The sequence below is a fragment of the Panthera leo genome, chromosome F3, assembly GCF_018350215.1.
Source record: "Panthera leo isolate Ple1 chromosome F3, P.leo_Ple1_pat1.1, whole genome shotgun sequence".
Lineage (NCBI taxonomy): Eukaryota > Metazoa > Chordata > Mammalia > Carnivora > Felidae > Panthera > Panthera leo.
In genome coordinates this window covers 50,447,335-50,459,913 of record NC_056696.1, presented here as the reverse complement: position 1 = coordinate 50,459,913, position 12,579 = coordinate 50,447,335, and the positions used below count along the sequence as shown (strand labels likewise).

At 33.5% G+C, this 12,579-nt stretch overlaps 1 protein-coding gene across 1 annotated transcript in view; it reads right to left on the bottom strand.

The window, feature by feature from the left end:
- Positions 1–12,579, bottom strand: part of BRINP3 (BMP/retinoic acid inducible neural specific 3) — a 404,544-nt gene that overhangs the window by 373,308 nt on the left and 18,657 nt on the right. The window contains exon 2 of the mRNA XM_042925066.1: positions 10,127–10,412. Within this exon, the coding sequence (XP_042781000.1) occupies positions 10,127–10,362 (236 nt within the window). The 5' untranslated portion in view covers positions 10,363–10,412. The remainder of the gene's footprint in view (positions 1–10,126; positions 10,413–12,579) is intronic.

Genomic DNA, 12,579 nt, shown 5'->3' with positions numbered 1-12,579 from the left:
TGGATAGAAATATAGAAAGAGAATAATATACGGAATATAATAAGAGGTGCCTGGGTGGCTCAGTTAAGCATCTGACTCCTGATTTCAGCTCAGGTCAGGATCTCACCATTCATGAGTTCGAGCCCCATGTTGGGCTCTGTGCTGACAGTGTGGAGCCTGTTTGGGTCTCTCTCTCTCTCACCTTCTCTGTCTCTGTCCCTCCTTACTTGCTCTCTCACTCTTTCAAAATAAATAAATAGATATTATAATAATAATGTAGAAATAAAGTAGCAAGATGGAGAATTCCCACCTTCAAGGCATTCATAGTTCAGGGAGTCAACATGTGATTTTAGTGCAATGGCATAAGTGCAATGAAAGAGATATTTGGGAATACTAGGAGTCAACAAAAGGACAATAGCTTTATGTTCTTGTTTGTTAATCTGTAGAATAGGAATTCTTATATTAGGGTTGTTTGGGGATTAAATAAAGTCACATGTGAAAGTACAATCACATAATGAAAATAAAATATTTAGTTCCATCTCTTTCTTTTTCCTTGTCTACACTTTATGTTCCATAAACCAGTGTTGACCGATTTTATAGTTCTTTGTGACATAAAGTTGTTTTATTATAATTATTTTGAAAATAGGTGTGAAGACGTACACTCTTCTTTAAAACTTTTTTAAACTTTTATTTAAATAATCCTGATTAATACTAATAATTTCACTGTTAATTATTTGGAAGTTGTTTTTCAAGTATGTCTCATCTTGATATTTTAAATGATATTAAATATCTTGCTGATCACAGATTTACACATACTTATTATAGAAACTATAAGAAAAATGTACAAAACTTTCCAAGGAGAGATAAAGCAAACATTGAGATACATTTACTTGTAGTCTTTATGCTCTGCATGTTTGTATTTTTAAAAAGTAAAATCATAGAGAAGTCATTTGAGCTCCATTTTCTGTTTTTGAGTTTTTGAGTTTGTTTGTTTTAATACTTCCAGTTTTATTTAAATTCTAGTTTACATATAGTGTAATACTAGTTTCAAACATAGAATTAGTGATTCATTACTTACATTGATTCCCAGTGCTCATTACAAATGGCCTCCTTAATACCCAACACCCATTTTTAGCCCATCTCCCTGCCCACCTCCCCTCCAGCAATCCTCTTGTTTGTTTTATTTAACTCGGCATTTTTAAAAGTATGAAATAATTTCTCATTGTATTAAATATATTTTAAAATAAAATCATATTTAACACCATTAAATCTCAATTTTCAATTTGATGAGCAAATAGTTGAATTAAGATCTTAAATTAATATAGGGGCGCCTGGGTGGCGCAGTCGGTTAAGCGTCCGACTTCAGCCAGGTCACGATCTCGCGGTCCGTGAGTTCGAGCCCCGCGTCAGGCTCTGGGCTGATGGCTCGGAGCCTGGAGCCTGTTTCCGATTCTGTGTCTCCCTCTCTCTCTGCCCCTCCCCCGTTCATGCTCTGTCTCTCTCTGTCCCAAAAATAAATAAAAAACGTTGAAAAAAAAAAATTAAAAAAAAAAAAAAAAAAAAAAAAGATCTTAAATTAATATAGAAAGTAACTAGTTTTAAGGCTATATGGTAAGATTTCAAAAGCTCTAAAATGTAGGGATACATTGTGCTGAAAACTTTTGTGTGGACTAAAATAAATATATACACACATATACATAAACTTATAAATTAAATATTATAAATTCCCCATGTATATGTTTAAGAAGTATATTACATGTTTAGCATATACAATTTTATTGTGATACAATTATGCTAAATTCAATACTCAAGTTACCTGCTTTTTCCTACGCCTACACTGCTTTTTTTGGTGTGAACTATTTCATCCATCAATAAGAACGGTAGATTAAAATTTCATGACAGCTGTTTTTTTTAACTCCCTTTAGAAGATCTAGTATAATATACCTTTCATTAGATAGTATTATATGGATAATAAGATAATTAATTGATCACCTTTTTACCTCTTGTGACCTTTTGTTAGGTATAATTTTGTTTTGGGTAACTTTGCTATGAGTACCATATTCAAATAGATGTTTTAATCAAAATACAATAATTATGCTTAGACCTTGAAATATATACATTCATTACATTAACCTTATGTTTGGTGTTTCTGCAGTCACCTTGTCTTAAGTTACTTTACTATCTTCTTTTTTTGACATTTTATATGTTTGTTTTTGTATGTAGCATTAGATTTTAATATAAATATACTTTTTGTATTCACTAGTTGTTACCCTTAAGGTTTGCAATAACATTTAAACTTATTCTTTGAAGTTTCTACTTTCAGAGTTTAAATAAATACAAATTTTTATTCTTAAAATAGTTTTTAAGACTTCACTCAGTTTATAATAAGACCTTTCTTCTAGGTATTTATTTCTATCAAATGAACTTATCAACACAGGTATTTAATCACTGCTTGTCATGTTAAATATTATATCCTCCAAGAATTATACTTTAACACTTCCATACAATTTCATAAGCATGCTTGCAATTTTTACACTTACTGTGTGTAACGGTTTTTAATGTAGATTTTATTCTTATTGCTGCATTTATTTGCATTATTACCCAATTATTATACATTATTTTACCCAATTCTCTTTTCTTTTCAGATCATATTTTCCTTACCGTCTCTTCTGTTTGGTAGACTTCACAGTTTCTTACAACCTACTGAGGAGACAAGGTGTACATGTTTGTAATGCCTGTATATGTGTGTATTGAGGAGGATCGTAGAGGCCATCTCTTCTGAGTTTTTTTTTAAGTTTATTTATTTGAGCTGGAGAGAGAAGGCAAGCAAGAGAGGGGCACGGAGAGAAAGAGAAGGAGAGAGAGAGAGAGAGAGAGAGAGAGAGAGAGAGAGAGAGAGAGAGAGAATCCCAAACAGGCTCCACGCTGTCAGCACAGAGCCTGACTTGGAGCTTGATCTCATGAAACATGAGATCAAGACCTGAGCTGAAATCAAGAGATGGACACTTAACTGACTGAGCCACCCAGGCACCCTGACACAACACTTTTTTAATTCCACTATTATATAATTAATTCATGTTTAGCTAGAGCATTTTAGATTTCAAGTAACAGAATTGTGAAATCATGACCTGAGCCAAAAATCAAGAGTCAGAGCTTAGCCAACTGAGACACTCAGGTGCCCCTCTCCCACTGAGTTTTTATGGTAATTTTTTTAATCTTTTTTTTTATTTGTTCTTTGCCTCCTTCTGTAAGCATGCTTTACATGGTCTGTGAGCGCTACAATGTGATAGGCACTCTGTCATATACTGCAAACCCAAAGGTGCTATTACTGCCTTATTTTATTTACATGATGTGGAATGGAGAGCTCTATCAATACACAGATTTTGCTAAGAGACAGTGTTTGAGTCACTCTTTTTTCCCCACATGCTCTTTGGTTTGCTGAAGATGTGTAGAGGTTTGGGCTTAACTGTCAGTGTGTGGCTATCTTCATCGAATGCAGTAGTTACCCTGACATTAATTTCTCTGACAGGGTGAACAAAAAAACGTCCATGAGAAACTCTATTGATTATATTCTTTTCTTATTCCTAATTTACTTCTGAGAGTCCTTGTCCTTGATACAACATCATCAAAGTCAGTAATCACTTCCCCTCATAGAGTTACCAGATAGAACAGATAAAATACATGACAAGCAATCAAATTATAGTTTAAATAAACAATTAATTTTTTTTAGTGTATGTATGCCCCACATATTGTATGGGTCCTACTCAACTGGCAACTCTCTACCTATAGTATTATTCTTAGGAACTACCATCTCCAAGCATGGTAAGAAAGAGAGAAATCATGTAAGGGTTGAATCACTAAATTCTACACCTAAAACTAATACTACATTGTATGTTAACTAACTGGAATTTAAATTAAAACTTGAAAAAAAAATAAAGAGAGAAATCAATTATGTGTACTTGGTTATATCACAAAACAGAGTCTTGCAGCTGAAAGAGGGCTGCATAGTTTTACCTAGGTGCCAACTCCGGGCTTCTGAGTAGGTAGTGATAATGATGTAGTTCCCAACTGTATTTAAGGTATCACCTTTGTCAAGACTATTTGGCTTAATCTATCTTAAGCATTTAAGTATGTTTGCTAATCACTTATGACTATTGAAATGCCTTTCATAGTCCAATACAATGTGTGTCAATCTCAAATCCTGTGTTCTTATCAGTTTTCATTCTCCTCCAAAATCCACTCCCTTTCATAGATTCACAGTATTTTAGTAGGAAATTTAAAGTGATTGTGTAGGAATTGCTGTTTGGATAGGAGAGATTTTAAGCCCAAACCCCCTTAGTTTCTATTTAAAAAATGTATGCATCCTTAAATAAAGAAGCACTTTATGATAAATGTTATCTTTACCATTTCATATTACTTATGACACCATTAATAAATACCTGTCCAATCTGTATTCCTGATGAAGAATACTTTTATCAGTTACATATAATACGTGGAAACCTTCTGTAAACTTAGAGGCCTAAAACAAGATTTTATTGTTGCTGTTAATGATTCTGTGAATGAGTAAACAATATTGGCTGAGCCCAGCTAGAAGGTTCTCCTGGTATGCCTAGGGTCACTCATATGATGGCCATCAGGTCCAGAGAGCAGCAACAGCTGCTCCATGTGTCCTCAGCTCTTCTACTGGTCTAGACTGAACGTCTTCACAGAGTAGTTGCAGGTAAGATTCAGGGCAAGCCCAGTGCACCAGCACTTCGTAAGATACTGCCTGCATCATATTTGCTGATGTCCCATTCACTGAGGCAATGTGGCTGCCCAAGCCCAAGTCAGGGATGGAGGTAATACATAAGGTCGTTGAGATGGGGAGGCCTGATATATTGGGAACCTTAAATGCAACAGTCTAACACAATTTTGTTAGGCCTCTGGCAACAGAGAATGTATATTAGAAGGATATATTTACTGAGCAAAACTAATACACACGAACACAAAGACAAGAGTGGTGCAATGGAGTTGGGTTTTGAACAGCAGAAAGATTTAGTCAACTATCTATGGGGGCTTTTGGTTTTTTTTTTAATTGTGGTAAAATAGTCATTAATTTGAATTAGAAATATAAGTTCTTTTAATGTTTGTTGTTTATAGACATATTATTTAAAATATCTATATGTTGGCTTTTTGAAATTTATGTAATAATCCCATCAATGAAAGGCTATAGTAAAACTCACATATAAAAATTATGGTTTTTGTAAACAAAAATCAACAAGAAAAATTTTATTATTGCATATTAATGCATGTATAGATACTAAACTATAATGGAGCATATATTGCTCATATCATTAAACATTTCTATAGAATTTATAAGAGCTTAATAAGCTTTAGTAGTAAATATTGAATTTGGGGTAATTCAAAGGGAAGAATTAATCTATTTAATTTGAAGACTTCAATCTTTCAATTCAAAGCTGACACAATACTACTATTAAAATTTTTTATATTGTGAAATATAAAATGCTATATTAAAAGTCTAAAATCTTTCTTTCTTTCTTTCTTTCTTTCTTTCTTTCTTTCTTCCTTTCTTTCCATTTTTATTATTTATTTATTTTTGAGAGAGACAGACAGAGTGCAAGCAGGAGAGGGGCAGAGAAAGGGAGACAAAGAATCTGAAACTGGCTCCAGGATCTGAGCTGTCAGCACAGAGCCTGATGTGGGGCTTGAACTCACAAACCATGAGATCATGACCTGAGCCAAAGTCAGACACTTAACTGACTCGGTCACCCAGGCACCCCTAAAACAAATATTTAGAATCTAAAGAACACCAGTGCAACAACCATCCACTTTAAGGAATTGAGAGTTGTCATTACCTTAAAAATCCTTCATATTCTGCCCTAAAAATCCCATCCTTCTTACATCCTCATAGAAATAACTGTTATATTGATTTTTGTTTTAGTAATTTCCTTGCTTTTCTTTAAGTTTGCCCACTATCTTCAGGTGTGCATCTCCAAACAATACAATTTAGTTTTGTGAATTTCATATAACAGAATCATACTGTGTGCAAATCTTTCCTGTGTTAGTTTCTTTCACTTAATATTCTGTTTTGGAGATTCATCCATGCTGCTACCGGTGGCCAGATTCCTGTTAGTGTGTGTGTGTGTGTGTGTGTGTGTGTGTGTGTGTGTGCGCGCGCGCGTATATATATATATATGTCAATATACCTGAATTGATCAATATTTGTTGATGTGCAATGTTTAATGCCTGGTGAAGAAACCCGTACAAACCCCAACATCATGAAAGTATTTTCCTCTGTTTTCTTCTAAAAAGTTAACACTTTTGCCTTTCCTATATAGATCTTTATTCCATTTAAAGTGGATTTGTATATATCAGAAGAGGAAGGAATGTGATTTCTGCTTACCTCATATGGATACTCAAATTGCACACCATTTACTCAAAAGCTCACCCTTTCCCATATACAATTTCATATACCCCTATCATATATAAAATGTCCATACATTTGTTTATTTTCTAGACTATCTTCTCCTCTGCACACCATTTTTTAAGTATTTTTTTTTCAGAGAATATGACCACCAAGACCAATAAGGCACAACATTTAACATTTATTTCAATTGTTTCCTATTCTCATTCAAATTTTGTTTTGAAAAACTGCTTTGAGGAAGTAAACTAAGTTGTGGTAATATGCCATATCTTTATATTATCTTGGAAGATTTTAAGAAAAGCAACATTATTTTCCTTAATGTTAACCTGCACATATGCTTAAACAAAGAATGGTAGAAGCTTGGTAAAGCAAAGAAAGGATTTTATAGGTTTTTGTTTTGTATCACCATATCTGAAGATCTACATATGCGAAATGTCTCTTTTATGGAAATAAAATTCACCTTCCTATGACCATAGAACTTATAGATGTGATTCAAGATAATTCTAAGTTTGAGTTGCTAAAAGTGAGTCCCTTGTCTGGAACTCTTATAATTTATTAAAAGAATAGAAGGGGCACCTGGGTGGCTCAGTCGATTAAGCATTGCACTCTTGATTTCAGCCCAGGTCATGATCTGGTGGGGAGATTGAGCCCTGTGTAGGGCTCCGTACTGGGTGTGGAGCCTGCTTAAGATCCTCTCTCTCCTTTCCTCTCTCTGCCGTTCCCCCACTCATGTTTGCTCTTTCGCAAAATAAATAAACATTAAAAAAATTATCTCTCTTCTTCCTCTCCCCCATCCCACTTGCACTTTGACTCTCTTGAGAAAAAAAGAAACAAAGAAAGGAAGGAAGGAAGGAAGGAAGGAAGGAAGGAAGGAAGAATCTCCAGGACTGAAAGAAATTATGCATTTGCTGGTGGCTTACTGCTTATGGGCGTTTCTAGAGCATAGTAACCAATCACAAGGCTCCAACTGATTAAGGCATCAAGTGTGCTCCTATTCTATGCCTTGCAGCACACAAAATTTCTCCAAGCATAATCCTTTTTCTAAAACTGAGGATACTTAAAATGCCTATGCTTAGATTCTATTATCAATCTTCAACTAAGAGGGAAAGATGGCTAAACACCCAACTATTAATGTTAACCAGATAAGTTAAGTGTTAGCAAGTTAATTCTATATCCTCCAATTCAACGATCTACTGATAAAATAACCATTTTTAATTGATTGTGTTATTCCAGAGCAAAAATCTAAAATTTCTTTATAATACACTTTAATTTAAAAATACAAATATGGGCCTCATTAATTGACAAAAATGTATTTTGTCAAAAAAATCATGGCACTTTTTTCTTCTTTAAGCCTTGACTGTGATCTTAGTAATGTTTAATGGTTATGATTTTGCTGTTTTATTTTTGAGGTGAAAAGAAAAGTATGTTGCTCGAGAAGGATATAAAATGAAGATAACTGAAAAAGATCTGACCTAATTCTTTTAATAGGTTAATACGTTTTACATTTAGAACTAATACCTTGCAGAAACTATATCAGTGCAATACCCTGCATGAAGGAGCTTATGACAGTAATAATAAACATAGTAAAATTTGGCTGATCATTCTTTGAAATTGGTCTTTTTAGAATGATTAATCTAGTGCTTAATACAAGAAATGTTAATTTTCCACGTATGTGCCTTAAATTCTGTATTTCAAGACAAATATTTATAAAAGACAAAGTCTCTAATAATTAGCTTTTAAGACAAATACTTTTTAAAGTAAAAACAACAATAACAAAAAGTCATTCTAATCCTTCTATTTGAGATTCTCTAATATCTCAAAAACAACCTTAACTTCACAAGGAACAGTGCAGATCTATTGCATTAGATGCATAGGTGGATAGAATTATCTGAAATTTAGATAAATACTAATTGGATAAATGAAATATCTCACTGTCCAAAAGGAATCTTCATAAATATATTACACTGTTCATTACATATCAACCATCAACGAATATCATTAGGCAAGGTTTCAAAGGTAACATAAGAAGTTATAGCCTTGTCTGGGCTGGGGGAAAGGGACACTGTATTCCACTGTTTATAAATAAACAATTCCCATACATGTTTATTCAAGCCACACAGATAAAGACATAGGAAGGATGAGGAGCATAGGGGTAAAGGAGGTCTTTAAGAATACAGTTCCATGAAGATAAAAGGGTATATATGAGCCTTGCAAACACATCCCAAGGCACTGTTTTTCATTACCTTTCACTGTGGTGATCCAAATAGTGTCTCTTTCATTCAACTTAGAACCTCTGAAGACATGTCAGGCCATGTTTCCAACTCACAGCTGATCGACCCATAAGCTGAGCCAAACAATCACACACTAGTCAACACCTCAGACCTCCCAATACAGATGCCAATAGATCATGGAGACATGCTCTGGGTTAGTTGGTTTGACAGACTGTTAAAAATCCTCGTGCAGAATGCTGAAATATTAGACATTCTTACAATCTTAAGTTCAAGTAGCTTCACACAATTTGTAAAGGAAATCTGGCTAAACCAACAAACACATGTAAAAAGAATGAAGCTGGAATTATATTATATTGACTGTTTCCTGCTGCATTTCAGAAAGAAAATCTTTAATACTTATCATGTCATTTTTTTAAAAATAGAATAAGTCTTTTTGCAGACTTGTGAATGTGCCCTGGCTGCCTGGACTAAGGGATTTCTTATTAAACAAAAGCATGTGCACGCACGTGCATCCAAACACAGGGAACAATGTGATTTCATGAAACTTGTTCAGTACCTTCAGTCTGTTCTGTAAATATGCATTACTGATAGGATTTATAAATTTCTCGCAATGATGTATAATAGACTACATACAGACCAGAAGCACAGTGCCCTCTGGTGCACATACAACATAAAATAAAATATTTATATAATAGTATCTACATAGAATCAGACACAAAAATACAATATTAAATTTTGCTTCTGCATAAATGCTAAACCAGCTGCTGGGAATTGTAAATTTCAATCATGAAGAAACAAACCAAACTGATAACCTTACATGAAACATTCTTTATGGCAAAGATCAATACAATCTAATCCATTCAGGCAATCATTTGTACACTCCTCTACTTAATGGATTCACTGGTTTTGGGGGAAGCAGGCAGTGTGTTGGATTTAATATATGACTCCTTTTGTGTAACTTATTTATATTCAAATATATAACAAGGGTAAAAGAAAAGGCCATATATCTCCATCCCTTCCTTTTTCTTGGCCTTTGCTATCATGTCACATTTATCTGCTACTTCTTTTTAGCCCATTGCCATTTTCTTCAGCTTCTGAATGTACAATTACCTTTAAGGGAAAAAAGGATCAGGAGACTCAACTTCTCAGCAACTAGAAGATACCATTTCTATTTAAGCTAAAAAAGGTAACATAGCATGGTATGAGGTAGAAAGGAATCTCAAGAAAATTCACTTAAAAATTTGGCTATTTAAAATGATAAACTCAGCTTCAAAGTTAGTTGAAATTTATATATATTGGAATATACAATATATATGTATTGCATGTACAAGAAATACTTTTAAATAACCAGAAAACAGTACTATTGTGAATAGTAAATAATAACCCTTCTGAGAATTACCCTTTCCCATCTGAAACTTTCCCTTAGAGAAACTTAGTCATACACAACCTTCAAGGAAGATATCTCTATAATTGCTTTCCCTTTGCTTCATACCTGTATATCTTGTATCTTGTGCTAAATCCCTGCCGGCTTCTGTCCACAAAATCTGTGTATTCCTGTGAGCGATGGAAGGGTCCCTTATCAGAGAGGAGCCAGTCGAAGGGGCTTGTGGCATGCTGATCCGAAACAGCAGCAACCGCTAAAACCCAGCAATGAAGACTCAAGGCTATCCACTCCCATAGAGCCATCAGAGAGAACAATTCAGCACCAGCTCTGCTCCGCCATATCATGCTTCCACTGGGGATTTAGAGCCTTCATTCTCTTAGCTTTCCCTCAACACCTAGACAAAATACACAGGCAATTAGTTAGCCCCTAGAAGAGTCTGTTCTAGCAATTAAGGTGCTGAGGTGGCAAATTCTTTTGTTTTTTTTTAATCTAATATCATTGTTTGAAATAGATGATAGCAAAAGTAAATAATAAGTAAAACAAAATGATTTCTTTTTTCTTTTCCAAAGCTGTGTGCCCTGCAGACTTTGTGTCCTTTTGCATTTATTTGAAAAACAGTCACTGAGTCATAACAAACTTGGTCATGACAGTGTCATACAGCCACGATCAGAAGTTTTGACGAATACTTCTTTTCTGCTTAAGTGTTTATAACAATGGTCACTTTCAAGGGAAATGTTGATATGCTTAATTATTCCATACGTTATGTTATAAATTTTAATGTTAGGTGTATTTTATTGTTTATTTTAGTTGTTTTAGAATAATCTCTAAGAAATGGATCAAAGATATTCAGGTAGTTATTTTCATAATATAGAGACTAAATGGAATAAAATTGTGCACTTAAGAATACATAAATATATTACTGTGTTTATATATATATATATATGTCTATCATCTATCTATTTCTATATATAGATGGATGGATGGATGGATGGATGGATGGATGGATGGATGTGCAGGGGTGATGGATGGAAGGGGAGGTGTGTGTGTTTTCTCAGACTTTTTTCCCATTATTCTATTATGGACAAACTTCTCTCATTATTTAAGCAGAATTATAATGAAACTAGTTCTAGGACCTTAAAAACATGTAAATGTGCATCTGTGTCTTATTCTTCAGATAAACAGGCATATCTGCAAAATTCATATACACACAGAAACAGACAGATGCAGATTATACGTAAACTATGAAATCACATACATTAATATTAGAAGCATTCAAAAATAAAATACCCAGAGGTGCAATCCTGGTATGGGAGAATATAGAGGACTTCACACAGAGCAGCGAATGCAATGTCTATATGTTACACAAAATATTCTACAAATATTTGAATTCAATTGTACTTTCCAACCTTCACCAATCTTTTCCAATATCATTATTTATGCCACCTAGAACTATGCAATATATAAATCTGACTAATGAAAACATTTTGATTGCGAGAGTTTTTAGTCAGGAAAATCTCTTTAGAAGGTGATCAAAATGCACAGTATTAAATAAAATATTTTAATTATAATAGTTACCATATTTCTCTGGTGTTTGGATAGGGTGATTGATATTTTTAATTTGCTTTCTAGTTATGACTCTATAATTCACAATTTAATCATATATTTATGATTCACATATTTATACGTGAAATATTCACATATTCACATATTTATACGTGAAAGGTATAGAACAATAATTTTACAACTATAAAGTATCTCAAACAGTGATGCAATATGACTGACCTAGGTCATCAGATTCTCAGTCATACACACTATACAATTAGAAAGACAATGCCCACATACTATACGAGTTGCCCCAATGATGTGAGTTCTCCGCTGTCATTATTAAACAATGCCCTCTTTTGTAAACAACATAGGAAATCTGATAAGTAAAGACATTTAAAAAAGTATTTTTCACAATGAAGAATAATATCATATAATAGACAGATTTTGGAATATAAGTTGAGAGTTTCTAGATCGCCATCAATTACTTGTATAAATGTAACACTGTCAAATGATTCAATACATAACTTTTAATTATATCGTTTCTTCTGTAGGAACTATACCACTTTTCTTAAAATTAGTACATTTCATTTATATTCATAAACTGAGGATTCTTACTGTGTGTAATGGTATAGTATAATCCCATTATTACTAATAAATATTTATCTTTGTTAACACATATTTTTTTTTAATTTTATTTATTTTAAGAAATCTCTACACCCAACATAGGGCTCGAACTCACAACCCCAGAATCAAAAGTCACACATTCTTTCTATTGAACCAGCCAGGCGCCCCAGTTGAACACGTATTTTCATTCTGTTGATCTAATACATTTAAATAAGAAACATTTAATCATCACTACACTACAAAAAAGTCATATTTTCTTACATAAAGACCTAGAATAGTGCCAGGAAGTTGGGAGGAGCTTAGGAGTGCTTCAAGGTACATTTAATACTAATATGAAACTGTGTAATTATATACCATAAAATTAAGCCAACTCTTTATGTTCCAGCACATGA